Raw genomic sequence first — 24,641 nt, 5'->3', positions numbered from 1 at the left:
CTATGTGCAAATTTCAGCTACCTACGGTTCAAGAAACAGTCCGCTGACAGACTAGACGGACGGAAGGACGAATCGACACTGGAGACTTATTAATAGGGTCCCGTTGGCACCCTTAAAACGATTGATAAATAATAATTACACGAGTAAGAATTCCCAATGAGAATCGGATGAATTATGGATTTTGGTACTCAGTTTGGCTAGTCTGCTCAACCATACTTGACAAGTTTCTATTTGGAATTCTATTTTTTGCTATTTAGCCTTATTTTATGCTATATTTAGCTTATTCCCAGAGATTTACGTTTCATGATTCCTATGGGATTTCTCACAATCCTTCCTTAAGGCCATCTCGTGGTCGTCCAAGCGGACCCTGTCGGCCCGGGGTGACTGTTCAGGGCAATGGCCCTCTTCAGTGGTGGCTACGCCGCCTGCGACTGCGGGCGGGGCACGGGGTTGGACTACTGGTCGGGGTGTCAAATCCAGATTGTCATGTCCGGTGATGGCCGCAAGGCAGTGCGATCGAGCCCGCGGGTGTTCGCGAGCGATCGGCTATTGCGGCGGCGTGGTATGTCCATGAGGCTAACGCCCGCCGCTCGGCGAGGTCGAGCCCACCGGCGATGTTCCGGCGAGCGCCCGTCAGCCAGCGGCGGGGAAGCAATGGTGTCGAGTCAGGTAGTCAGGTCACGTGGCAGACCAATCTTGTCCGGCAGACGCCGATGGTATGGCCCGATGCCCCGCAGGTGCTGGGCTTGCGCTCCATCCGCGCACGCGAACATTGAGGTGCTCAGGCGGCGAACGTGGTCTTCGAGTCTCTCTATGCGCAGGTCTCTGGAGATGACCGCGTTCCGTACGAAGCGTGGAGCTCCGGCGATGGTGCGGAGCGCTAGCGACGGCTGCGCCCGCAGCGACTTGCGGTCCGTTTCGCTTAGTAACGCGTACCAAGCTGGGGCCGCGTAGGTGAGTCGCATGCGGACGTACGTCTTGTAGACGCACAGCCTCGTACGGAGATGCAGATGGGACGCCAGCACAGGGCGCAAGAGAGCCCGTGCGGCGCGCGTCTGCGCGACCACGTCCTTCACGTGGGATCGCATCTTGAGTCCCCTATCGATGGTCACCCCCAGGTATTTGGCCGAGGGCGTCCACTCGATGGTCTCTCCTAAGAGCGATACCCGTGGCGACAGGGCAGTCCGCCCGAAGGATACCGCCTGAGTCTTCGCCACGTTGACCTTCAGCCTCCAGTCATTCAGCCAAGCGGGAAGTGCGTCCAGTGCACGCTGCATTTTGATCGCTGCGTGCGGTCCTGATAGCGACTTTGTGATGAACGCAGCGTCGTCGCCGACCACTGGGATGTCGTCCGTGTATCTGCCGTAGCAGACGGGCGACAAGCAGCTTCCCTGAGGCACACCGGCTCGGATGGGGCGCTCCGTGGACAGCTTGTAGATGAGCCTGGTGTGCAAGACGCGATCGAACGCCTTAGTGCCATGTGCATCGCTAGTGGTATTCAAGGGGTATAACACCCGTATTCACAAACGTTAATATGAGGTCTCATAGTGCGCTCGAACGTACAGTGTGGTTCCACCAACCAGATTACTGTATCACGTCAAATTACAACGATCTGATTGATGGAACCTATACATTGCGTTCGAGCGCACTGTGAGACCTCATAGTAATGATTGTGAATACGGCCGGGAGTCTTCCTGTAAAATCGTAAAATCCCTGAGGGTTGGAAAATCTGACGTACGTGTACAACCACACGAACCTACGCAATAAGCGTAAAAGCTTTAGCGGTGTGTTCTCATGTGGCTTACTAAACTGGTTTTTTGTGCAGTTTTAAATTGGCATATGTCACATGTAAATGGCTTTTCACCAGTGTGAGTTCTCATGTGGGCTTTTAGGTTATTTTGTACACTACTGTAGTCACATAACTTGCATTTGAAAGGCTTTTCACCAGTGTGCGTTCTCATATGTATCAATAAATAACTATTTGATATGAACTTATTCTTGCAATATGTGCAAGTATATGGCTTGTCACCAGTATGAGTACTCAAGTGCCTCTTTAAATGGTATGCTGTCATAAACTTTTTCTCACATAGTCTGCAAGAATATGGCCTTTCACCAGTGTGAGTTCTCACGTGCACCACTAAAGTACTATTTTCTGCACATTTATACTTGCAGTACTTGCAAGAAAGGGGCTTTTCACCAGTGTGAGTTCGCATGTGTTTCACTAAATCACATTTTTGTATACTTGTATGCTTGCATATGTCGCAAGAGAAGGGCTGTTCCCCAGTGTGAGTTCTCATGTGAATCTTCAAATGATTCGGTAATCTAAACTTACTCTCGCATATTGTACAACGATATGGCCTTTCACCAGTATGAACTCTTGTGTGCTTCACTAAATCAGCTCTTTGTGCAGATTTATAATCGCATAAGTTACAACAGTACGGCTTTTTACCAGTGTGAGTTCTCATGTGCACTGTTAAATTGGTTTTATATTTAGTTTTGAATTGACAAATCTTGCAAGCAAATCGATTGTCTATTCCATGACACTGCATGTGTTTTACTAGGAGACTCTGTTGTTTAAATGTGTTTGGACAAAAGTCACACCTGTAGACTGGTTTTGACACAGTGACTTTCTCTTCATCAGCGACATATTCTATTGGAGGGACTTCAGTCTGACTTGTGGCATGATAACGGATATCTTTAGATGCATTATGGAGAGTGGACACAGTTTTTGACACAGTAACTTTCTCTTCATCAGCGACTGGTTTAACATGTTCTATTGGAGGGACTTCATTCTGACTTGTGGCTTGATAACGGATATCTTTAGACCCAATGTGAAGAGTGTGCACCGTTTTTGACATAGTAACTTTTCCTTCATCAGCGACTGGTTTAACATATTCTATTGGAGGGACTTCATTCTGACTTGTTGCTTGATAACTGATATCTTTAAACCTAATGTTCTGTCTGTCGCACGACCTAACAGCTTTTTCTTGTTTCGTCAGCGATCCATCTCGTCTTGGCACAACTTTCTTAGAGAAAACATCGTGTAATTTGACAAAACAATCAGTTAATATTTTGTTTCGGCAACTGTCGTCTGCATCGGCATCTTCGGTCGCAAGACTTAACGGCAAAGATGCGCCTGAAATGAAACATTTTTACTATTTCTTTATACTTAAAAGAAAATATCATGATATTAGTGGATAGGTTAGTTATAAGATATGATTACGAAGAATTTCGTGGCACCACCCGAATCGGGGTTCCGACTGATAACCAGCGCTGTATATATGCACAAGGCGTACAGTGCATGACAGACATCAATCATATGAGTTTTTTTCTTTTTTTTTTTTTGGTTGTACCACACGTGACACAGTTTATTCTGGTGTTTCTTTTACTTGAGGTCTTTTGGCTTTAATATTCAAATATTAGAGGCGCCAGGATAACCTAACCCCTAGGTATAACTGGTAATGTGTGCCACGGTTTAAAAGAAAACGTTTTTTTTCTTTCTTTATTTCTGATGTTTGTATAAATAATGCAATATCTTACGTAAGGTCTGAGCCGCGCGTACGGAATTGCTGGGGTCTGCGTGCCTGTGAAACATATATCAGAATGTATATAGAGTGTACTGGGGAGCCCTAGTCAGTATGTAGCTGTACTGCATTTAGCAGGTAGAAAGGGTATTATGATACTAGTACAAATGTATACTAACTGTAAAGGTACTTGCGACGTCTCACATTCACCATCACCGTTCTGCCAAACACAAAACAAATTCATAACATATGTATTTTATAATTTTATTGCATTGTCAGAATTTTTTTTTATATATAATATCAAAAATTGCAGTATCAACAAGTATTGAACCTGCATTCCTGTGGCTATTGTGGCCGTTGAGCCAGAGGATTACAAGGTCAATACGTGCAGGTTCCACAATTTTTAATTATATTAAAATTTATTATGACAATTCGGAATCTTTAGAGAGTTCGTGAAAATACGGGTCTAAAAAATCTTGCATTGAACTTTGATATATCTTACACACTAATCTGATCCAAATCCAAGCTATTCAGAGGACATCTTTGCCATATCTAAGTCATATGTCTGATTTGAATCAGTGGCACATCCGAGATATTTTCACAGATGACAGAGAGAACTCATATTATGAGAGAAGTCAGAGCTAATACGTAAGCTACCTTACAAATAGTTCTATGACTACTTTGAAACATTATTCACAGATTTGGATCTGATGCAGTGCACCTGCACAACTAAACAAGCTATTAGGTACATAAACATATTAAAGTTGACGTTTTATAGTGAAAGTGTTTAACAGTGGAAAACTATCTCACCTGGAGATTCATGCTCATATGCTGCATGTTTACAATGTGTACATGTGACGTGTCATGTTCATCAACTAATTCTTCCAAACAAAATGAACATTGGAAGGGAGCACCTCCATATTCTATGGGATCCTGAACCAAATCATTGACATTATCGTCACCTTCATTTATCACTTTCATATTTTCATCAACCAACACAGAGTCATCACATTCTTCAGATTTCACCACAACTCCATGTCCAGTTTGCTCTAATTCTGTCTGTTGGTCTTCTGAGGGATGTTCCAGTATCTGTATGTCACAGTGGTCAGGTTCTAGTGTTGTCAACACCATATCACTCTTTAGTTTTTGTTTCATATGATTTATTATTTTTATATGGCTTTTTGTTATCTGTTGAGAGACAAGTTTAATAGTCATATGTGGCCTAGCTACACAATCTCTGAACTAAACTCACAAATCTAAATCTAGAGCTATCCTTTTCCAAAGAGAGCATTATGAAAGAGATAGCAATACATGTTATTTTGGTTTAGGTAGTTTAAAGATAGTGTAGCTACCAGTGGCGAAGGGTGCAGATCTGAAAAAGGGAAGCCGGAACAAAAAAAGTTCTAACCTAACAGAATATCAGCACCGCCGTCACTGATGTTTCTATGGTGATTAAAGACCCAATTTTACCATTAATAATATAAAAAGCACTGATATTTTGAAACCTCGGTCGCTTTGAAAAAAAATCTTTTAATATAGCTGTGATATACATCCTTGCTTGCTTTATTAAATACACCCTTAACCCATATGGAATTGAAAACTATAACAATTTTAGTCTTTAGTTTAACACATACACTAAACAAACTGAAACTAAATTACCGTTAACTTACACTTATTAGTTATTAAAAATCGCTAACTTCAATTTGTTATATTATCAAAATCAAACAATCACTAAACTTTAAATTCAAGCACGCATGTATGTTTCACGTAGGTAAACGATTGTATTAAATCACCCTTAAAAACAGAAAAGTAGTATGTAGCAGGTACCTGTTAAAATAGCAGTGTAAATAAAATATTTAATTTTAAGGTACGATAAGCCGGTTTGCATCGGCTTATGAACCATATTTATCTGACCTGTTAGAGGGGCGAATTCGTATTCGTTCCGGGGCCACATTTAATTGGTGGTTCCATATTGGCCACCGCAGAGCGAGATAGACTTTGTTCGCTTCCTAGGGAAATGAAAGAGATGGAATGCTAAGCAGCAAGCCGGTATGTTTACGGGTTATCGAAGCTTTTTTCTATTGATGATAATTTTCCCTGACACTGTTATAAATTTTTAGGCGTCAAATAAACGTACACAGTACGGTAGTATCATTTACTTTGGTAGCCTGCATGATAATCGAACTTTTGCCCTACATTTGTCACTAAGTAGTAAGTGCGTACATTATATGCCAATTCTTAAAGGGAAGCCGATGGGAATCGGGTTACATGGACCTTTCGCCACTGGTAGCTACCTACTAGGGATGTAACGGATATTCGCATTCGCATTCGCATTCGCGAATATCCGCATATTTTTCAATATTCGCATTCGCATTCGCATTCGCAAAAATTATGCGAATATTTAGCGAATGTTTTTAATAATCAAAAAGGAAATTATTATATGCATGCATATGAAATAATAATACAATAGATAACACTTCTACATTCTAAATTAAAGTCTCATTTATGAAAAAAGAACTTCAGAGATCTGATCAAATCTAACATTAATCAGCCTTGTTACAACTATGTTTTACTCATGTTTTTATGCCACTTTGTCCCTTAAATATCAGTTAAATTTGATAAATAACATAATAGGCCAGTCATTAAAGCCAAAACCCGAAAGTAATTTAGTAACTTGATAAAATATTAGGGGGTTTTTAAAGAAGGTAAAATAACTTACCGTGTGATTTTGCAGCGTTGTGGGGTGTACGGAAAGGGTTGAAAAGGGGTGAAAAGGGTTTTTTGTTAATAATTTTGTCAAAAAAATTAGTAACACGCTGCAAATTTATAATAAGGTTGTTCTTACCGTTTTGTAAAGTTTATTAAATTTGCAGCGTTTTGCAACATACGGAACATTGTTTATTATTAAAAAACAATAAAATTTGTTATTAACAAGGGTAAAAAAAATAGTAACACGCTGCAAATTTACAATGAGGTTGTTCTTACCGTTTTGTAACATGTATTAAATTTGCAGCGTTTTGCAACATACGGAAGATTGTTTATTATTAAAAAACAATGAAAGTTAATAACAGGGGTAAAAAAAATTAGTAACTCGGTGTAAATTTATAATGACGTCGTTCTCACCGTTTTCAAACGTTTATTAAATTTTCAGCGTTTTGCAACATACGGAACATTGTTAACAACAACAACAACAACAAAAAATTTAATATACGTTACAAAACGGTAAAAACAACTTAATTATAAATTTGCAGCGTGTTACTACCTTTTTTACCCCTGTTATTAACAAATTTCATTGTTTTTTAATAATAAACAATGTTCCGTACGTTGCAAAACGCTGCAAATTTAATAAACGCTTGAAAACGGTAAAAACAACGTCATTATTATAAATTTGCAGCGTCTTACTAATTTTTTTGGCAATGTTATTAACTAAAAACCCTTTTCACCCCTTTTCAACCCTTTCCGTACACCCCACAACGCTGCAAAATCACATGGTAAGTTATTTTACCTTCTTTAAAAATCCCCTAAAATGTTATCAAGTTACTAATTACTTTCGGGTTTTGGCTTTAATGACTGGCCTATAAAACTGACCTCAAAACAAAACAAAACTTTAAGAATGAACTTTCTGTGACTAAATTCATTCATAAAGTATCGACTAATTTGTGAGAATAGTGGGTAACTACTTTAATTTATTTCTTAAACTGGACCTGTTCAAGTGAAGATTTTTATATAAACCTGTGAGGATGATATTGCCATTGTCGCAAATAAAATAACCATAAGCCTACGTTGTCGTATTAGTTTACAAATTGCGAAAAACCACATTAAATTTAAATTTCGCGGGCAGGCCGGGCTCATGCCCCTTAACCAATATCGGCTCGGCTATGTTCAATTTAAACATGGCCGACACGAAACATCAAACATGTCAAACATTTTACGCGCGCTTTTTTTGAAATTTTAAAATATTCGTATTCGCATTCGCATTCGCGAATGTTGAAGATAAATATTCGCATTCGCATTCGCATTCGCGAATGTGAAAAATCCAACATTCGTTACATCACTACTGCCTACATTAGAATTAGCCAGTACAAGGATAAAGAAAAAATGCAAGTTATGTAAGTATTAAGTACTCACTGGTTTGTTTTTTCCAACCAAGTTCATCATTAGGGCACGAGCCCTCAAGCTCTCCTCTCTAAATCTACTAAAGTCTGTCAATTTCTGTGCACAATGTTCGCAAAGTGTTTGCTTAATGTTTACTTGATCACATAACTGAAACAATATGGTATGGTATGGTATGGTATACAAACCAAATCAAATAATACTTATAGAGCCTCAATAGCTCAACCGGTAAAGGAGTGGACTGAAAACCGAAAGGTCGACGGTTCAAACCCCGCCCGTTGCACTATTGTCGTACCTACTCCTAGCACAAGCCTGACGCTTAGTTGGAGAGGAAAAGGGAATATTAGTCATTTAACATGGCTAATATTCTTTTATTAAAAAAAAAAAAAAAAAAAAAAAAAAAAAAAAAAAAAAAAAAAAAAACTATAAATCATAATTCCTCAATGCCTGAAAACAAAATTCTTTAACAAGTGTGTCCTTCATATCCTCACCTATGGTGTCCAAACGTGGACCTTGTTTACAAATCCAAAATTCAGCGGGATATGGAGAGGACTATGTTAGGAGTTTCCCTGAGGGATAAGATACGAAATGAGGAAATCCGCAGGAGAACCAAGGTTACTGACATAGCCCAAACTATTAGCAAGCTGAAGTGGCAGTAGGCAGGCAGCGCCTGTCGTAGAAGCAATGGATGGAGCCGGAAAGTCCTTGAGTGGAGACTGCATTTAAGCAAGCGTAGTGTGGGCACCCTCCAGCGCGATGGACCGACGATATAGAGCGGCTGGTGGCAAGTGGCTGGATGAGAAAGGCTGAGGACCGGGTGTGGTGGCGCTCTTTAGGGAAGGCCTATGTCCAACAGTGGATGTCCATTGACTGATGATGATGATGATGATGATAGGTCATAAATTAACAACTTACAGGATATCCGATTAACTTCTCATATGCTGCTTCCAATTTGTGTTCGCCCATCAGTAAAAGCTTACAGTCAGTATCGAGGCATATCATGCAAATCTGTAAAAATACACTGCATGACTATGTACCTCTGTAAATTACTGCAATAGTTACGGTTACGCAAGGAACTTTTCCTCATTTTTTGCGAATTCAGATCCAAGCACACAATAACTGTAAGTACATAAATTTTATACACAATATATTTAGGATGTTTCTCGTTCCTCAGCCACACCTGTGGCACGGTAATATTATGTGCCTGTGGCCACACTTGATCTGATTTACTTACTTAGTTACTTTTAATCTTACTAACAATAAATAACACACTCTATGATTAAACATGCTAGGCACCTGCATTGTTGAAGGAATAGCACCAGCACTAATGTACTACTGTACTAATACTATAATAGTAGCACTAATGTACTAGCCACCTTCTGTTTCATAAAACATATCAATAACCAATTGATAACTTAAAATAAGCCAAAGAAATAAAACTAAAAACATGAACTTTGCAGAAGTTTCTTAACAAACATCTTACATCACTGATCACATAAAGGGCATGGAGACGGGCGTGCCCGCGAAATTCAAATTTAATTTAGTTTTTCGTAATTTGTGAACTAATACGACAACATAGGCTTATATAGCATTTTATTTGCGACAATGGCAGTATCATCATCACAGGTTTATGTAAAAATATTTACTTGAAAGGGTCCAGGTTAAGAAATTAGCTCTAGTATCGACTAATTCTGACACATTAGTCGATAATAGAGCTAATTTCTTAAACTGGACCCTTTCAAGTAAAGATTTTTAAATAAACCTGTGAGGATGATATTGCCATTGTCATTAAAATCTTTGATTGAAATGCCATAAGCCTACGTTGTCCTATTAGTTTAAAAAATTAAAAAAACCAAATTAAATTTAAAGGAGATCATTATTTTTGGGCCTTTTCTGAAAGTGCCGGCCAACGAAAAAAAATGGTACGGATCGTTAGAACTAGCCATTTGGAGTAATAGTTAATATGGCAGAAAAGTTGTAGGATTGCTCTGAACCAAGTTATACAAGGTCGAAGATTCGTCATTTTCATACATTTTATTGATTTCTAAAAGTGCTGGGAAACATAAAATAATGTTAGATATTGCTAGAACTAATGATTTGAAGCAATTGTCAATATGACCCGAAGGCTGTGGGGCCATTATATGTCGTGTTATACAAGTTATACAAAAAATTAATATACTTTGTATAATTAATTGTAACCGATTTTATGATTTTGTTACTGTTCTGATTGTTTTATGCGAATTTGAATACACGTACAATTATTTTGACTCCCACGAAGTGCTGGATCAGCTGCAATGTGGACAAAATTCGTTTATGCATACCTGGATTGTATGCGGCCTTGTAATACTAGGTGATCTCATCCAGCCATCTCCCAAACTTCTGTCACTGGGATATCTCCGGCGAGCTCTGTGATGAATGCACTATTTGGTCATAAGTACTGTTCACCATAGTAACTACGGGCTTGCTTCAGTCGATAGCTGCCCAAAGCAACCTGAGTCGATTCTTCTGTGAATCTAGGAAAGTCATTGAACGGAGGATGTCGGCTTCCATAGCCTGGAAATGAGCTCTTCTTCTATTATAATTATTGTGTGTGATAACAAGTTCTGCTAAACTGTTTTGCGCATTGACAGTTCATGGATTTTGTCAAGGAAATCACGTCTGTAGTACACGTTATTGTCTATTAGAACATGATCGCTGTTTAGCGATGTTACCGCGATCCTGAAATAATCGATCACGTTACTTAATGCCCGGTCACTCTGATCAATCCTGAGCAAACGAAAATCTCTTTTAAAGCAATTGTTCATCACTTCCACCATCCAGCGGCAAATGGTAACAAGCTTAGATTTATTGGTTTGGTCAGTAATTAGCTGGGTTTCATTTAAATGTTTTGTTTCTAGCATTTGTGTCACATAACCGCATGCCTCAAGAAAGAAAGGCTATCTATAAAGGGCATGTACAGACAGATACATGCATGTGCAATTGTACATATATCTTCAGAAAAGCACTTATTACTTTTTTCAGTGAAAATATACCCTAACCACAAGTTCCGAAACCACTAAAAGCCTTTATATTTGTTGCGATGGAACAATAATCTACACACTGCAGCAACTTACAATGCCTACATTTTAAATGATTCGTTAAATGATATAGAAGATTTTTACTGGATTTTTATATTAGTCCGTGGTTTTAGAGATACCATAAACAATCTTGAGGTAATCTTTCTTTCTTGAGTTATGCGGTTATGTGGCATAAATGCCAGTAACAAAACATCAGTAAAAACCCAGCTAACTACTGACGAAGCCAATAAATCTAGACTTTTTACCATTTGCTGCTGGATAATGTAAATGATTAACGACCGCTTTGGAAGAGATACTCTTTACTCAGGTTTACTCAGGGTTATTCAGGATTTGTAACCGGACATTAAGTAACGATTATTTCAGGATTTTGTCAGCATTGCTGAACGGCTATCATGTTCTGATAGACAACAACGTGCATGCACGTGATTTTCTTGACGTAATCCATGAACGGCCAGTGAGCAAAACAGTTCAGCAGAACTTGTTATCACAAACAAGGAGAGCTCATTTCCAGGCTATGGGAGCCTACATCCTCCGTTCAATGACTTTCCTAGATTCACAGAAGAATTGACGCACGTTGCTTTGGGCAGCTATCGACTGAAGCAAGCCCGTAGTTACTATGGTGAACAGTACGTATAACGAAATGGTACATTCATCACAGAGCTCGCCGGAGATATCCCAATTCCCAGTGGCAGAAGTTTGGGTGGATGGCTGGATGAGATCACCCAGTATTACAAGGCCGCATACAATCCAGGTATGTATAAACGAATTTTGTCCACATTGCAGCTGATCCAGCACTTTGTGGGAGTCAAAATAATTGTACGTGTATTCAAATTCGTATAAAACAATCAGAACAGTAACAAAATCATAAAATCGGTTACAATCAATTATACAAAGTATATTAATTTTTTGTATAACTTGTATAACACGACATATAATGGCCCCACAGCCTTCGGATCATAATGACAATTGCTTCAAATCATTAGTTCTAGCAATATCTAACATTATTTTATGTTTCCCAGCACTTTTCAAGCAATCAATAAAATGTATGAAAATGACGAATCTTCGACCTTGTATAACTTGGTTCAGAGCAATCCTACAACTTTTCTGCCATATTAACTATTACTCCAAATGGCTAGTTCTAACGATCCGTACCATTTTTTTTCGTTGGCCGGCACTTTCAGAAAAGGCCCAAAAATGTATGGAGCTAGAATGATCTCCTTTCGCGGGCGGACCCGTCGCTTCCACCATGCTTCCACCTTTTGAACGCAGATTATCAAACAAGCTTATAATGCATGTGTAGCACAGGTTATAAAATATAATTATTTGCATGTAGTAGAAACGGGTAACATTGATACAATAGCAAAGGCAACGAGGTTTTATTGTTGTTGAGGTTGAATTCTCAGAAGCTCTTTTTTATTAGCTCTTATAATTGTTGCAGAAATTGCAAGAAACTAACACAGCTGTTCCGAAGAAAAAAAATCATGCAAAGTAGGTAGGTAGGTAGCTAGGCATATTTCCGAAACTATAAGTTTTATAGCAATGATTTAAAACCCATTTTGTAGATTATTTTTGCTCTTGGTGTAATTCTAGCTTTTTTTAGGGGCAAGGGGAGGGGGGGATTGTCACGTGACAATACTATCGATAGCGGAAAACAAGCAAACTATTGATGAGGACAATACTATCGATAGTAGGTATTGCAAAATTTGTATCGACAGTATTGCCTTCATCAATAGTATTGCTTGTTAGGCGCTATAATCCTGAATATAGTTTCCGAGGTCGACTATCGATGGTCAAACTATCGATAGTTTTGCAACTTTAATCCGAATGCAACCTTTAGATGGAAAAAGAATATCAAACTGTTCAAAGGCGGAAAACTGCATCAATGCAGTATTACAATCGCAATCGTGATTGGCTGAATTTATGGAATAATAATAACAAAAAAAATACAAATAGAGGTGTGTATTTTATTTTAATATTATAACATATGCTTAAACTCTTAAAAAGTATATTATAACACCGGTCAAGTGCGACTCGGACTCGCTCATGAAGAACTACCATGGCCATCGTACAAGAAATAACAATATTCATGGTGGCCATTTTGTATTTTAATTATTTGTTGTTGTAGCGGACACATCAGGTACATACGTGCAAATTTCAGCTACCTACGGTTCAAGAAACAGTCCGCTGAAAGACAAGACGAACGGAAGGACGAATCGACTCTGGAGGCTAATTAATAGGGTCCCGTTGGCACCCTTAAAACGATTGATAAATAATAATTACACGAGTAAGAATTCCCAATGAGAATCGGATGAATTATGGATTTTGGTGCTCAGTTTGGCTAGTCTGCTCAACCATACTTGACAAGTTTCTATTAGGAATTCTATTTTTTAACCCCCGACCCAAAAAGAGGGGTGTTATAATTGCTATTTAGCCTTATTTTGTGCTATTTCGCTTATCCCCAGAGATTTACGTTTCATGATTCCAATGGGATTTCTCGAGTGGTATTCAAGGGATATAACACGCGTATTCACAAACGTTACTAAGGCAGCCCTTACACAGTCAATTTAGATCGCGATCCGCGATCTAAATCAATGATCCAGATTGATAATGTACGGAGTAGATTGACGGATTGATGCATCTGATCACAAAATATCTGGATATTTTGAAATCAAGATCGCGATCCACTGATCGTGATCAAGATTGAACGTGTAAACGCAGGATCGCGTCAGTCAGTTTTATTATATATGGAGTTATCATGTGTAGTAGTAACCCGTTTAAAGATTTTCATCCATCCTGAAGTAGTTTTTGTAATCATCATCTTCAGCAGTTAGTTGTATTTCTTTAAGAAGATTTAAATGAGTATATACACTTCTTTTTTCTGTAACCACTGTTTAACCCAGCGCCTTCTACGAATCCTCTTCTTCAAAGTTAGGGCTAAGACAAGACTTACTACAGCGTTAACATCATGTAAATCCATGATAACACGTGTTCACGCTGCGTAGGATAACACGGACTGACGAAATCGAGATTGAACGTGTAATGTTGTAGCGCAATCCATCAATCTGTGATCGCGATAAGAGCTACTTGATCGCGATCTAAACTGACTGTGTAAGGGCCGCCTATGAGTTCTCATAGTGCGCTCGAACGTACAGTGTGGTTCCACCAATCAGATTACTGTATCACTTCAATTTACAATGATCTGATTGGTGGAACCTACACTATGCGTTCGAGCGCACTGTGAGACCTCATAGTAATGATTGTGAATACGGCCGTGAGTCTTCCTGTAGAATCCTTAAGGGTTGGAAAATCTGACGTACGTGTACATCTACAAGAACCTACGCAATAAGCGTAAAAGCTTTAGCGGTGAGTTTTCATATGCCTTAATAAACTGGTTTTTTGTGCAGTTTTAAATTGGCATATGTCACATGTAAATGGCTTTTCACCAGTGTGAGTTCTCATGTGGGTTTTAAGGCTATTTTGTGCACTACTGTAGTCACATAACTTGCATTTGAAAGGCTTTTCACCAGTGTGCGTTCTCATATGTATCAATAAATAACTATTTGATATGAACTTATTCTTGCAATATGTGCAAGTATATGGCTTGTCACCAGTATGACTACTCAAGTGCCTCTTTAAATGGTATGATGACGTAAATTTTTTCTTACATAGTCTGCAAGAATATGGCCTTTCACCAGTGTGAGTTCTCATGTGAATCTTTAAATGAGTCGGTAATCTAAACTTACTCTCGCATATTGTACAAGGATATGGCCTTTCATCAGTATGAATTCTCATGTGCACTGCTAAATTGGCTTTATATTTAGTTTTGAATTGACAAATCTCGCAAACAAATTGATTGTCTATTCCATGACACTGCATGTGTTTGACTAGGAGACTCTGTTGTTTAAATGTGTTTTGACAAAAGTCACACCTGTAGACTGGTTTTGACACAGTGACGACATATTCTATTGGAGGGACTTCAGTCTGACTTATGGCTTGATAACGGATATCTTTAGATGCATTATGGAGAGTGGGCACAGTTTTTGAGACAGTAACTTTCTCTTCATCAGCGACTGGTTTAACATATTCTATTGGAGGGACTTCATTCTGACTAGTTGCTTGATAACTGATATCTTTAAACCTAATGTTCTGTCTGTCGCACAACCTAACAGCTTTCTCTTGTTTTGTCAGCGATCCATCTCGTCTTGGCACAACTTTCTTAGACAAAACATCGTGTAATTTGACAAAACAATCAGTTAATATTTTGTTTCGGCAACTGTCGTCTGCATCGGCATCTTCGGTCGCAAGACTTAACGGCAAAGATGCGCCTGAAATGAAACATTTTTACTATTTCTTTATACTTAAAAGAAAATATCATGATATGAGTGGATAGGTTAGTTATAAGATATGATTACGAAGAATTCCGTGGCACCACCCGAATCGGGGTTCCGACTGATAACCAGCGCTGTATATATGCACAAGGCGAACAGTGCATGACAGACATCAATCATATGAGCTTTTTTCTTTTTTTTTTTTTTGGTTGTACCACACATGACACAGTTTATTCTGGTGTTTCTTTTACTTGAGGTCTTTTGGCTTTAATATTCAAATATTAGAGGCGCCAGGATAACCTAACCCCTAGGTATAACTGGTAATGTGTGCCACGGTTTAAAAAAAAAACGTTTTTTTCTTTCTTTATTTCTGATGTTTGTTTAAATAATGATATCTTACGTAAGGTCTGAGCCACGCGTACGGAATTGCTGGGGTCTGCGTGCCTGTGAAACATATATCAGAATGTATATAGAGTGTACTGGGGAGCCCTAGTCAGTATGTAGCTGTACTGCATTTAGCAGGTAGAAAGGGTATTATGATACTAGTACAAATGTATACTAACTGTAAAGGTACTTGCGACGTCTCACATTCACCATCACCGTTCTGCCAAACAAAACAAATTCATAAAATATTTTACAATTTTATTGCAGTGTCAAAAATTCCAAAATATTTTTTTTATATTACATAATATCAAAAATTGCAGAACCCACAAGTATTGAACCTGCGTTTCTCTGGCTATCGTGGCCGTGGAGCCAGAGGATTACAGATTCCGCAATTTTTGATTATATTAAAATAATTTATAATGATAATTCGGAATTGTTAGAGAGTTCGGAGTCTTTTGAGAGTTAGAGCTCAAGCGCTTACACGCTCATCCAATCTGAGTCCATGAAAATATGGGTATAAAAAAATTTCGGATTGAACTTTGATATATCTTACGCACTACTCTGATCCAAATCCAAGCTATTCAGTGCACATCTTGGCATATCTACGTCATAAATGTCTGATTTGAATGAGTGGCACAGATATTTTCACGGATGACGGAGAGAACTCATATTATGACAGAAGTCGGAGCTAATAGGTAAGCTACCTTACAAATAGTTCTATGACTACTTTGGAACATTTTTCACAGATTTGGATCAGATGCAGTGCATAACCTGAACAACTAAACAAGCTATTAGGTACATAAACATATTAAAGTTGACGTTTTATAGTGAAACAGTGGAAAACTATCTCACCTGGAGATTCATGCTCATATGCCGCATGTTTACAATGTGTACATGTGACGTGTCATGTTCATCAACGAATTCTTCCAAACAAAATGAACATCGGAAGGGAACACCTCCATATTCTATGGGATCCTGAACCAAATCATTGACATTATTGTCACCTTCATTTATCACTTTCATATTTTCATCAACCAACACAGAGTCATCACATTCTTCAGATTTCACCACAACTCCATGTCCAGTTTGCTCTAATTCTGTCTGTTGGTCTTCGGAGGGATGTTCCAGTATCTGTATGTCACAGTGGTCAGGTTCTAGTGTTGTCAACACCATATCACTCTTTAGTTTTTGTTTCATCTGATTTATTATTTCTATATGTCTTTCTGTTATCTGTTGAGAGACAAGTTTAATAGTCATATGTGGCTAGCTACACAATCTCTGAACTAAACTCACAAGTGTAAATCTAGAGCTATCCTTTTCCAAGGAGTGCGTTATGAAAGGGGTAGCAATTGTTATTTTGGTTTAGGAAGTTTAAAGATTGTGTACATTAGAAAAAATGCAAGTTATGTAAGTATTAAGTACTCACTAATTCGTGTTTTCCAACCAAGTTTATCATCAGGGCACGGGCCCTTAAGCTCTCGTCTCTAAATCTACTAAAGTCTGTCAATTTCTGAGCACAACGTTCGCAAAGTGTTTGCTTAATGTTTCCTTGATCACATAACTGAAACAATATGGTATTAAAGTATTCAAACCAAATCAAATAATTACTTATAACTATAGATCATAATTCCTCAATGCCTGAAAACGAAAGTTTTCAAGCAGTGTTCTTTATGTCCTCACCTATGGTGCCCAAATGTGGACCTTGTTCACAAATTCAAAATTGCTCAGCGAGCTATAGAGAGGACTATGTTCCCCTGAGGGATAAGATGCGAAATGAGGAGATCCGCAGGAGAACCAAGGTCACTGACACAGCCCAAACTATTAGCAAGCTGAAGTGGCAGTGGGCAGGCCATGCCTGTCGTAGAGGCGATGGATGGAGCCGGAAAGTGCTTTAGTGCCTGAGTGGAGACTGTGTTTCAGTGATATAGATATCAAGTGTAGTGTGGGACGCCCTCCAGCACGTTGGACCAACGATATAAAGCGGCTGGCGGGAAGTGGCTGGATGAGAAAGGCTGAGGACCGGGTGTGGTAGCGCTCTTTAGGGAAGGCCTATGTAGTGGATGTCCACAGGCTGATGATGATAGATCATAAATTAACAACTTACAGGATATCCGGTTAACTTCTCATATGCTGCTTTCAATTTGTGTTCACCCATCAGTAAAAGCTTACAATCAGTATCGAGGCATATCACGCAAATCTGTAACAAGTGTAAATTAAAAATTTATAAAACCCCCAACAAGTCAAGGTTACAGTAACGAGAAAAGACCTGATAACTTTCAAACGGCTCAACCAATTTTCTTGGACTATTCTGCGCCTACGATCCAAAGTATACGAGCATCATCCGAGTTTTCCAAAACATCATTTTCAATAAATAATTATGTATCTAGGCAACGTCCATCTTGACAGCTTGACATTTGTCAATTGACATAATAATAAGAACCTAAAGGTTATCAAAGTTATTTTCTACAAGAAAACTAGAAAAGAGCTGATAACTTTTAAACGGCTGAACCAATTTTTTTGGATTATAGCTAAGAACACTCTCGATCAAGCCACCTTTCAAACAAAAAAAATAAATTAAAATCAGTTCATTCGTTTAGGCGCTACGATGCCACAGACAGATACACAGATACACAGACACACAGATACACACGTCAAACTTATAACACCCCTCTTTTTGGGTCGGGGGTTAAAAATATACTAGATGACTACCTACTTCTACATTACACAGTACATAAATATACAGAATATATTTATAATAGGATTTAATTAGTTTCTCGTTCCTCAGCCACAACTGTGGCGACACTTGATCTGATCTGATTAAGTTACTTTTGATCTTACTAACAATAAGTAACACACTCAATGATTTAACACCTGCATTGTTGAAGGAATAACACCAATAATTTACTCTAATCCACCTTCTGTTTCATTCATAAAATATCTCAATAACCACAACAATAACCAATAAAGAAACCAAAAATGAACTTTACAGAAGTTTATAACCAAGAGAACACCAGTGTTGCCAGTGGCAGATAGCAGTAGCACCGACCAGAAACAAAAGCAGATAGTCAATTGTAGTAACATTTTCACGAGAAAGGTTCCTTACTTTATGTGAGAAATGAAAGTAGTTAGTTATATTATGGTAAACAGGTTAATATGGCACTTTATTATACAAAAATTTAAACAGTTTTCTGTCCCATTAGTTAAGCTTAAAAAGAATTTTATCAATTATTGTTGATTGAATAAATTGACTGCTGATCCTGAAAAAGAAAAACAAATCAATGTGTAAAATAATAATATAGGTACCAACGAATTTAGAAATGTCTTTCAATAGCTATAACTTACTTTGTTAATCAATTTATAATACAAGTATAAATTAAAAATTTATAACACCCTGACAAGTGAAGATTACAGTAACTATAAAAGAGCTGATAACTTTCAAACGGCTGAACCGATTTTCTTGGATTATAGCTAAGAAGTAAGAACACTCTCGATCAAGCCACCTTTCAAACAAAAAAAAACTAAATTAAAATAGCTTCATTAGTTTAGATAGAAGCTACGATGCCACAGACACAGATACACACGTCAAACTTATAACACGCCTCTTTTCGGGTTAAAAAGATTAAAATCTGTGATTAAAATCGTCTTATTTCGGACGATCTGGCAACACAGGACTGTTTGACTTTGAAAGGCTACGCACTAGGTAGGTGCGCAGTGATGAAAATTACGCGGGAATTTCAAATCTGTTTTGTTAACTTAACAATACTAGGTAGGTACCTATTTTTGGTCTCAGGAATGACATCGATAGATTCGAAAGTAAAAGTCAAAGTCTAGGAAGAGTCTAGGCTACTACGGCCGGTATCTACTCGGCTCGCTCTCGTTCCTGTAAAGAAAACCGAAGTTACCTACAATAATACAATACTTACAACAGTTACAACAATAATTAATTAGTATTAAATAGCGACATGAACTTAAAACTAAATTGAAAACTACATAACTACATAGAAACATACAATAAATAAATGACTACGTTATGTGTAGTTACTACGTACGTACGTTACTACGTACGGTTATGCAACTCTACTTCACGAATCACGATGACTTCACGCTTACACACAGATCAAGAACTTCAAGATCAAGAACCATAAATCAAAGCCAAGGACCGACCAAAAAGCATCCAAAAAAAAAAAACGGAATAGTAGTTACTACTATCAGGGTCTGTAGTCTGTAAAACGTAGTGATTATATTCTCTTTGGTCTGTACTGTCCTCTATGGTACTGTCATTTCGTGATTTCCAGTGATTTCGTTGACAGTTGACAGTTATGGTAGGTGTAGGTTTGTCAAGTCAATTAATTTTATTTAATTTGAATTTTATTTTGTTTTGTTGTAAATAAAACGAATTTACGTTTTAAAAATGATTGATGAAAATATTACTTTGAGTGATAATTCAGATATAGAAGATGGCAGTAATCCAGAGCTTCGTGGTTATTTGAGTAAATGGACTAACTACATACACGGTTGGCAAGATAGGTTTATTGTTTTGAAGGATTCCACTTTATCCTATTACAAAAGCGAATTGGAGAGTAATCTTGGATGTCGTGGTGCGTTGTGTTTGAAAAAAGCTAAAGTCAAGGTGAATATGCAATAATACAATGATTTGTTGTTGACTAAACTGCGAGACGAAAAATTCATTATAAAAAAATTAATATGTCCTTGTCCAAAGTACGTCTCTTCCATAAAGTTTTTTTTATTAATTGCTTTAGACACTTACATTTCATTGCTTCAGACGTAATCAATTTATGATTTGTTCAATGTTTGCATGGATACTCCAAGTACCTAATAAAGAGTTCTTACACATTTTACATTAATTGCCTAGCGTAGTCCTCATCATCATCATCATCTCAGTACAGTATCTATAGAGATAGTCTGAAATATTTACTTGACACACTTGAATTTTTCAGCCACATGAGTTTGATGACTGCAGATTTGATGTATCAGTGAATGATTGTGTTTGGTACTTAAGAGCTTCAAATCCAGAAGAGAAACAACAGTGGATTGATGTTTTGGAATCATTTAAAGTTGTAAGTTTTATTTATAACTTAATAACATATGACTCATCTTCTTGTTTTCTTACTATTTTTATATAAAAAAAAGAAAAAGTAGTATAATATATCAATATGTTCAAACTAGCATCAGGGAAAAATATACACATATTCAAAACATATTATGTTTGCATATTTTCCTTTTAATAAATAAACTAACTTAAGTAGGTACATACTACTCATATGTTGAACATTCCATGCAATCAGCTAAGCTACAATATCTGATAAGATTAAAATAAAATTCTACCCACTCAACCATTTTATCAATACATTGTAGTATGTAAATAATAGGATTATCATCTACTACTATAAAATAAAAATAGTTACCTTGAAATGAATAAAAATATACTTGCATATAAAAATCCATGACATCTTAGTGGTTAAGAGACTTCAGCTTTTTATTCAGGGTATCCAGGGTTGGATCCTGCGCATGCATCTTTGTAGGATACCATTTGCTTTAATGTGATGGAAAACATTGTGAGGAAATCTGTATATGCCTGAGATTTCTCCATAATGTTTGCAAAAGTGTATGAAGTCTGCCAATCTACACTTGGCGCAGCGTGGTGGCCTAAAGTCCCTAAAGTTTTCTAATAATGGGAGGAGTAGTGGCCCGACAATGGCTTGAGATGATCAAAATGATCATATTTATAAACTATTTTTATTTTTATTAGTTTCAGTAGGCACAGTTTAATTGCAACATTATGGAGTTATTATTATGTTATGTATATAGAAACAACACTGCACAGTTAAGAAAAAAGATTGGCGAATTCCATAGAGTTTCGGACCCAGACTAATAGGACAGTGAGCCTCAAGTCCACGTTCACGAATCAAACTTCTCATGCTTGTTCTAGTAAACCAGTCTAACAAAAAACTTCATTAAAGTCTATCAAATAAAGTTGGGAGAAAAAAGATATTCACTTGTATTGCCATGTAACAGTTATTTATAATGTGTGCTTGTGAATAATTATATTTTTGATCCCCATCTTCTTAAAATGTCAGGCTTACACAGAAAAATACTCTGAAAAATATTATTAAAATTAAATGATTTCTGAATCTGAACGGTTTTTAAAAATGCTGGGTCCCAATTCGCCGACCTCCTTTAACAGGCTTAATTAATTTGTTTTTATACTGTGGAAGATAATAATATTTAAAACATTATTTAAACGAAGAGACCTAACAGCATCCTGTCAGATGGGCCCCATCACAAATAGGAATTGCTGCAAAATTATGTCCCCTACTTAGAAAAAGTTTTTTTTACACTATTATACAGACCATAGCTATTTATCCCTGAATAAATTTCTTTTTGATCTCTTATTTCTATACAAATAACATAGTTAAATATTGTAGGTGGAGTCAGGGTATGGAACTAGTTCAGACAGCAGTTCCAACGGTGGCGGCCTGCGGAGACATGGCTCCGTCACATCATTGCAATCTACAGGGTCACATGGTGATTATTTAACGTTTTTTATCTGACTATGGAAAGGTTAAGTATGCTTATGAACTTAGCAGTCCAAGAGTGTGTGCATGTTGAATTACTAACTCATATTATTTCCTAAAATACTCCTGATTCTTGAACAGCGTACCAAGTCTTAGCATATTATATATTATGATAACATAACAAATTGAGCATACCGAAATAAAAATATGTGTAGAAAAAATTAAGAGAAATGCATTAATTCTGGTAAAAAATCAAGATTCCTTTTTTCAATTTGGAATTCAGTTTTGAGCTTCACATTACAACGGTCCTAGCATTCGTTTTTGTAACACTCACTACACCAATATTCCAAATTGTATCATTATTCAGAAAAAAAGTGTAGATTTGATTATATTTTATTAATTGCAAAATTGTATACATAATTGGTCTCAAAATTATAAAAGTCCAACTACAATCTGCCATGGATGGCGCGCAATTTTTTAGTAATTAGTAGGTAATGTAATACTCCCCTTGATGTACTTTATGATGTAACACTTGAACCTAGCTTATATTACAAAGAGAATAATCCAGGGCTGGCCCTGGGCATAGTCTGATTGTTGCAATAAGTTCACATGCTGTATTGAATGACACTTATTTTTAACCCCAGACCCAAAAAAAGGGGTGTTATAAGTTTGAAGTGTATATCTGTGTATCTGTCTGTGGCATCGTAGCTGGTAAACTAATGAACCGATTTTAATTTAGTTTTTTTGTTTGAGAGGTGGCTTTTTATCGAGAGTGTTCTTAGCTTATAATTCACGAAAATCGGTTCAGCCGTCTGACACTTTATATCAGCTCTTTTCTAGTTACTGTAACCTTCACTTGTCGGGGGTGGTATAAATTTTTAATTTACACTTGTTAAAGATACTTTAGGCGAAATAATTATGATCGTTTTTGGTCTATAAGGTCGGACATCGCGCCGACTGGCAGAGAAAATTGCAGAACTGGATACATACACAGAGTTGCTCTCGAAGCAAGCGGCGCAGTTGCAGAGCTACTTCGACAAGTGTGTTGCCGCGTGCCCGCTCATACACGACGACGCGGTGGATGCAATTGACGCTGTCAAACTAGCGGACAGTATGTATGGTAGCTTACGCACTATAGCCGAATTCTGTCATCCGATTTATCTCCGTCATCCATAACAATCCAAACTCCAGTCTAGTGTCTTGAACAGTAATGGTCAATGGGATCCACTCTATGACAGGTGGATATCGTTGGTTAGAGAGTTACTGAGGTACGTGGGAGCATTGAATGAACAGGGTGATTCAGTGCTCTCAGAGTGCATTCAAAATTCATAATCCTTTATTGTGATTTGTGTCATTTGTTTTATCTTTTAGTATTTTGTAAGCAAGCTATCTCTGTACCAAATTTCGTCAAAATCAGTTAAGCGGATGCGCCGTGAAAAGCTAGCAGACAGACAGACAGACACACTTTCGTATTTATAATATTAATATAGATAAATGATTTTGGTATAGGTGTGGACCTAAAGCAGTATGCAGAAGAAGTTCGCGCGACGAGCGCGTCGTTCCGGGCGACTTGCGGCGCGACGGTGTTGGCCGTGCAGAATTGCACCGAGCTTCTGAAGCGAAGGGAAAAACAGGCCAGGCAAGCCGAGGAGCTTTATATGTAAGTACATCTAAATAATCATCATCATCATCATCATCATCAACCCATCGCCGGCTCACTACAGAGCACGGGCCTCCTCTCAGAGTGAGAAGGGTTTTGGGCATTGGCTACAACGCTGGCCAAGTGCCGATTAGCAGACTTCACACATTTTGAAAGCATTATGGAGAACTCTCAGGCATGCAGGTTTCCTCACGGTGTTTTCCTTTACCATTCAAGCAAAACGCACATAATTCCGAAAAGTTAGAGGTGCGTGCCTGTGATCGAACCCTTGACCTCCGATTTAGAGGCCGACGGCCTCACTAATCACTAGGATATAAAGCTTCTCTATCTCATGTAAGTATAATGAATGAATATTCTTTTTCTCCCACTTGCTCGGTAATTGCTTCATTATCCATACTAATATTATAAATGCGAAAGTGTGTCTGTCTGTCTGTCGTGTCTATCTGCTAGCTTTTCATGGCCCATTAACCGGTTTTGATGAAATTTGGTACAGAGTTAGTTTATATCCTGGGTAAGGACATAGGTTACTTTTATCCCAGGATTCTCAAAGGCCCATTTGCTAGACCGATTTATATTGGAACAAAGATAGCTTGTACCCCGGAATTTGACATAGGCAGCTTTTGACATAGGTAGAAAAACAGAGTTCCTAGGGGATTTAAAAAAAATCTAAATCCCCAGCAATTTCCAACACGACAATATCAATTGCTGGACAGTTTCATACTTAAGGTGCCCACGCACTTGAACTGAACTGCGCGTCGCGTCAGCGCCTCGCACGATATTCTCTCCAGCCGCAACGCGCGTACGTCACAGCCGCGACGCGCGTACGTCACTGCCGCGCGGCGCGGCTGGAGAGAATATCATGCAGGGCGCTGACGCGACGCGCAGTTCAGCTGCAGTTCAGTTCGAGTGCGTGGGCACCTTTAAGATATAACGCATAACTGAGTAGGCTCCTGCGGCAGTGGAGCGGTACGGAAGGGGTGACAAACCTCAGAGCTCTTACCACATTACCTCACCAAGAT

At 38.0% G+C, this 24,641-nt stretch overlaps 2 protein-coding genes across 4 annotated transcripts in view; one reads left to right on the top strand and one right to left on the bottom strand.

Annotated features, from left to right (window-relative positions):
* Nucleotides 1-1,760: 1,760 nt before the first annotated feature.
* On the bottom strand, nucleotides 1,761-18,464 carry LOC123875955 (zinc finger protein 2-like). 3 transcript variants are annotated; one of them, XM_045922082.1, is made up of 8 exons: nucleotides 18,298-18,462; nucleotides 17,531-17,623; nucleotides 16,853-16,987; nucleotides 16,279-16,656; nucleotides 15,606-15,646; nucleotides 15,443-15,486; nucleotides 14,760-15,039; nucleotides 1,761-2,856 (listed from the first exon to the last, which is right to left on the bottom strand). In XM_045922082.1, exons 1-8 carry the CDS (start codon nucleotides 18,301-18,303, stop codon nucleotides 1,779-1,781), a joined length of 2,055 nt encoding a protein of 684 aa, XP_045778038.1. In that variant the 5' UTR covers nucleotides 18,304-18,462; the 3' UTR covers nucleotides 1,761-1,778. The 3 variants fall into 3 exon arrangements, 2 of the variants coding, with proteins under 2 accessions (XP_045778038.1, XP_045778037.1); XR_006798230.1 differs by lacking the exon at nucleotides 1,761-2,856 and adding an exon at nucleotides 12,667-13,842 and having other exon boundaries at nucleotides 13,959-15,039; nucleotides 18,298-18,464; XM_045922081.1 differs by lacking the exons at nucleotides 14,760-15,039; nucleotides 15,443-15,486; nucleotides 15,606-15,646; ... (2 more) ...; nucleotides 17,531-17,623; nucleotides 18,298-18,462 and adding exons at nucleotides 3,541-3,584; nucleotides 3,704-3,744; nucleotides 4,335-4,712; ... (1 more) ...; nucleotides 8,553-8,645; nucleotides 8,934-9,144 and having other exon boundaries at nucleotides 1,761-3,136.
* A 1,270-nt stretch (nucleotides 18,465-19,734) lies between these two features.
* The window catches only part of LOC123875959 (ceramide transfer protein), a 29,938-nt gene continuing 25,031 nt past the window's right edge, over nucleotides 19,735-24,641 (top strand). The window contains exons 1-5 of the mRNA XM_045922088.1: nucleotides 19,735-20,056; nucleotides 20,385-20,504; nucleotides 21,873-21,972; nucleotides 22,903-23,073; nucleotides 23,472-23,622. Coding sequence (XP_045778044.1) covers nucleotides 19,838-20,056; nucleotides 20,385-20,504; nucleotides 21,873-21,972; nucleotides 22,903-23,073; nucleotides 23,472-23,622 — 761 coding nt within the window. The 5' untranslated portion in view covers nucleotides 19,735-19,837. The remainder of the gene's footprint in view (nucleotides 20,057-20,384; nucleotides 20,505-21,872; nucleotides 21,973-22,902; nucleotides 23,074-23,471; nucleotides 23,623-24,641) is intronic.

The sequence above is a fragment of the Maniola jurtina genome, chromosome 20 (genome assembly GCF_905333055.1).
Source record: "Maniola jurtina chromosome 20, ilManJurt1.1, whole genome shotgun sequence".
In the NCBI taxonomy this organism is placed as follows: domain Eukaryota; kingdom Metazoa; phylum Arthropoda; class Insecta; order Lepidoptera; family Nymphalidae; genus Maniola; species Maniola jurtina.
Note: the sequence above shows the minus strand (reverse complement) of the source record. Positions and strands in the feature narration are given on the sequence as shown.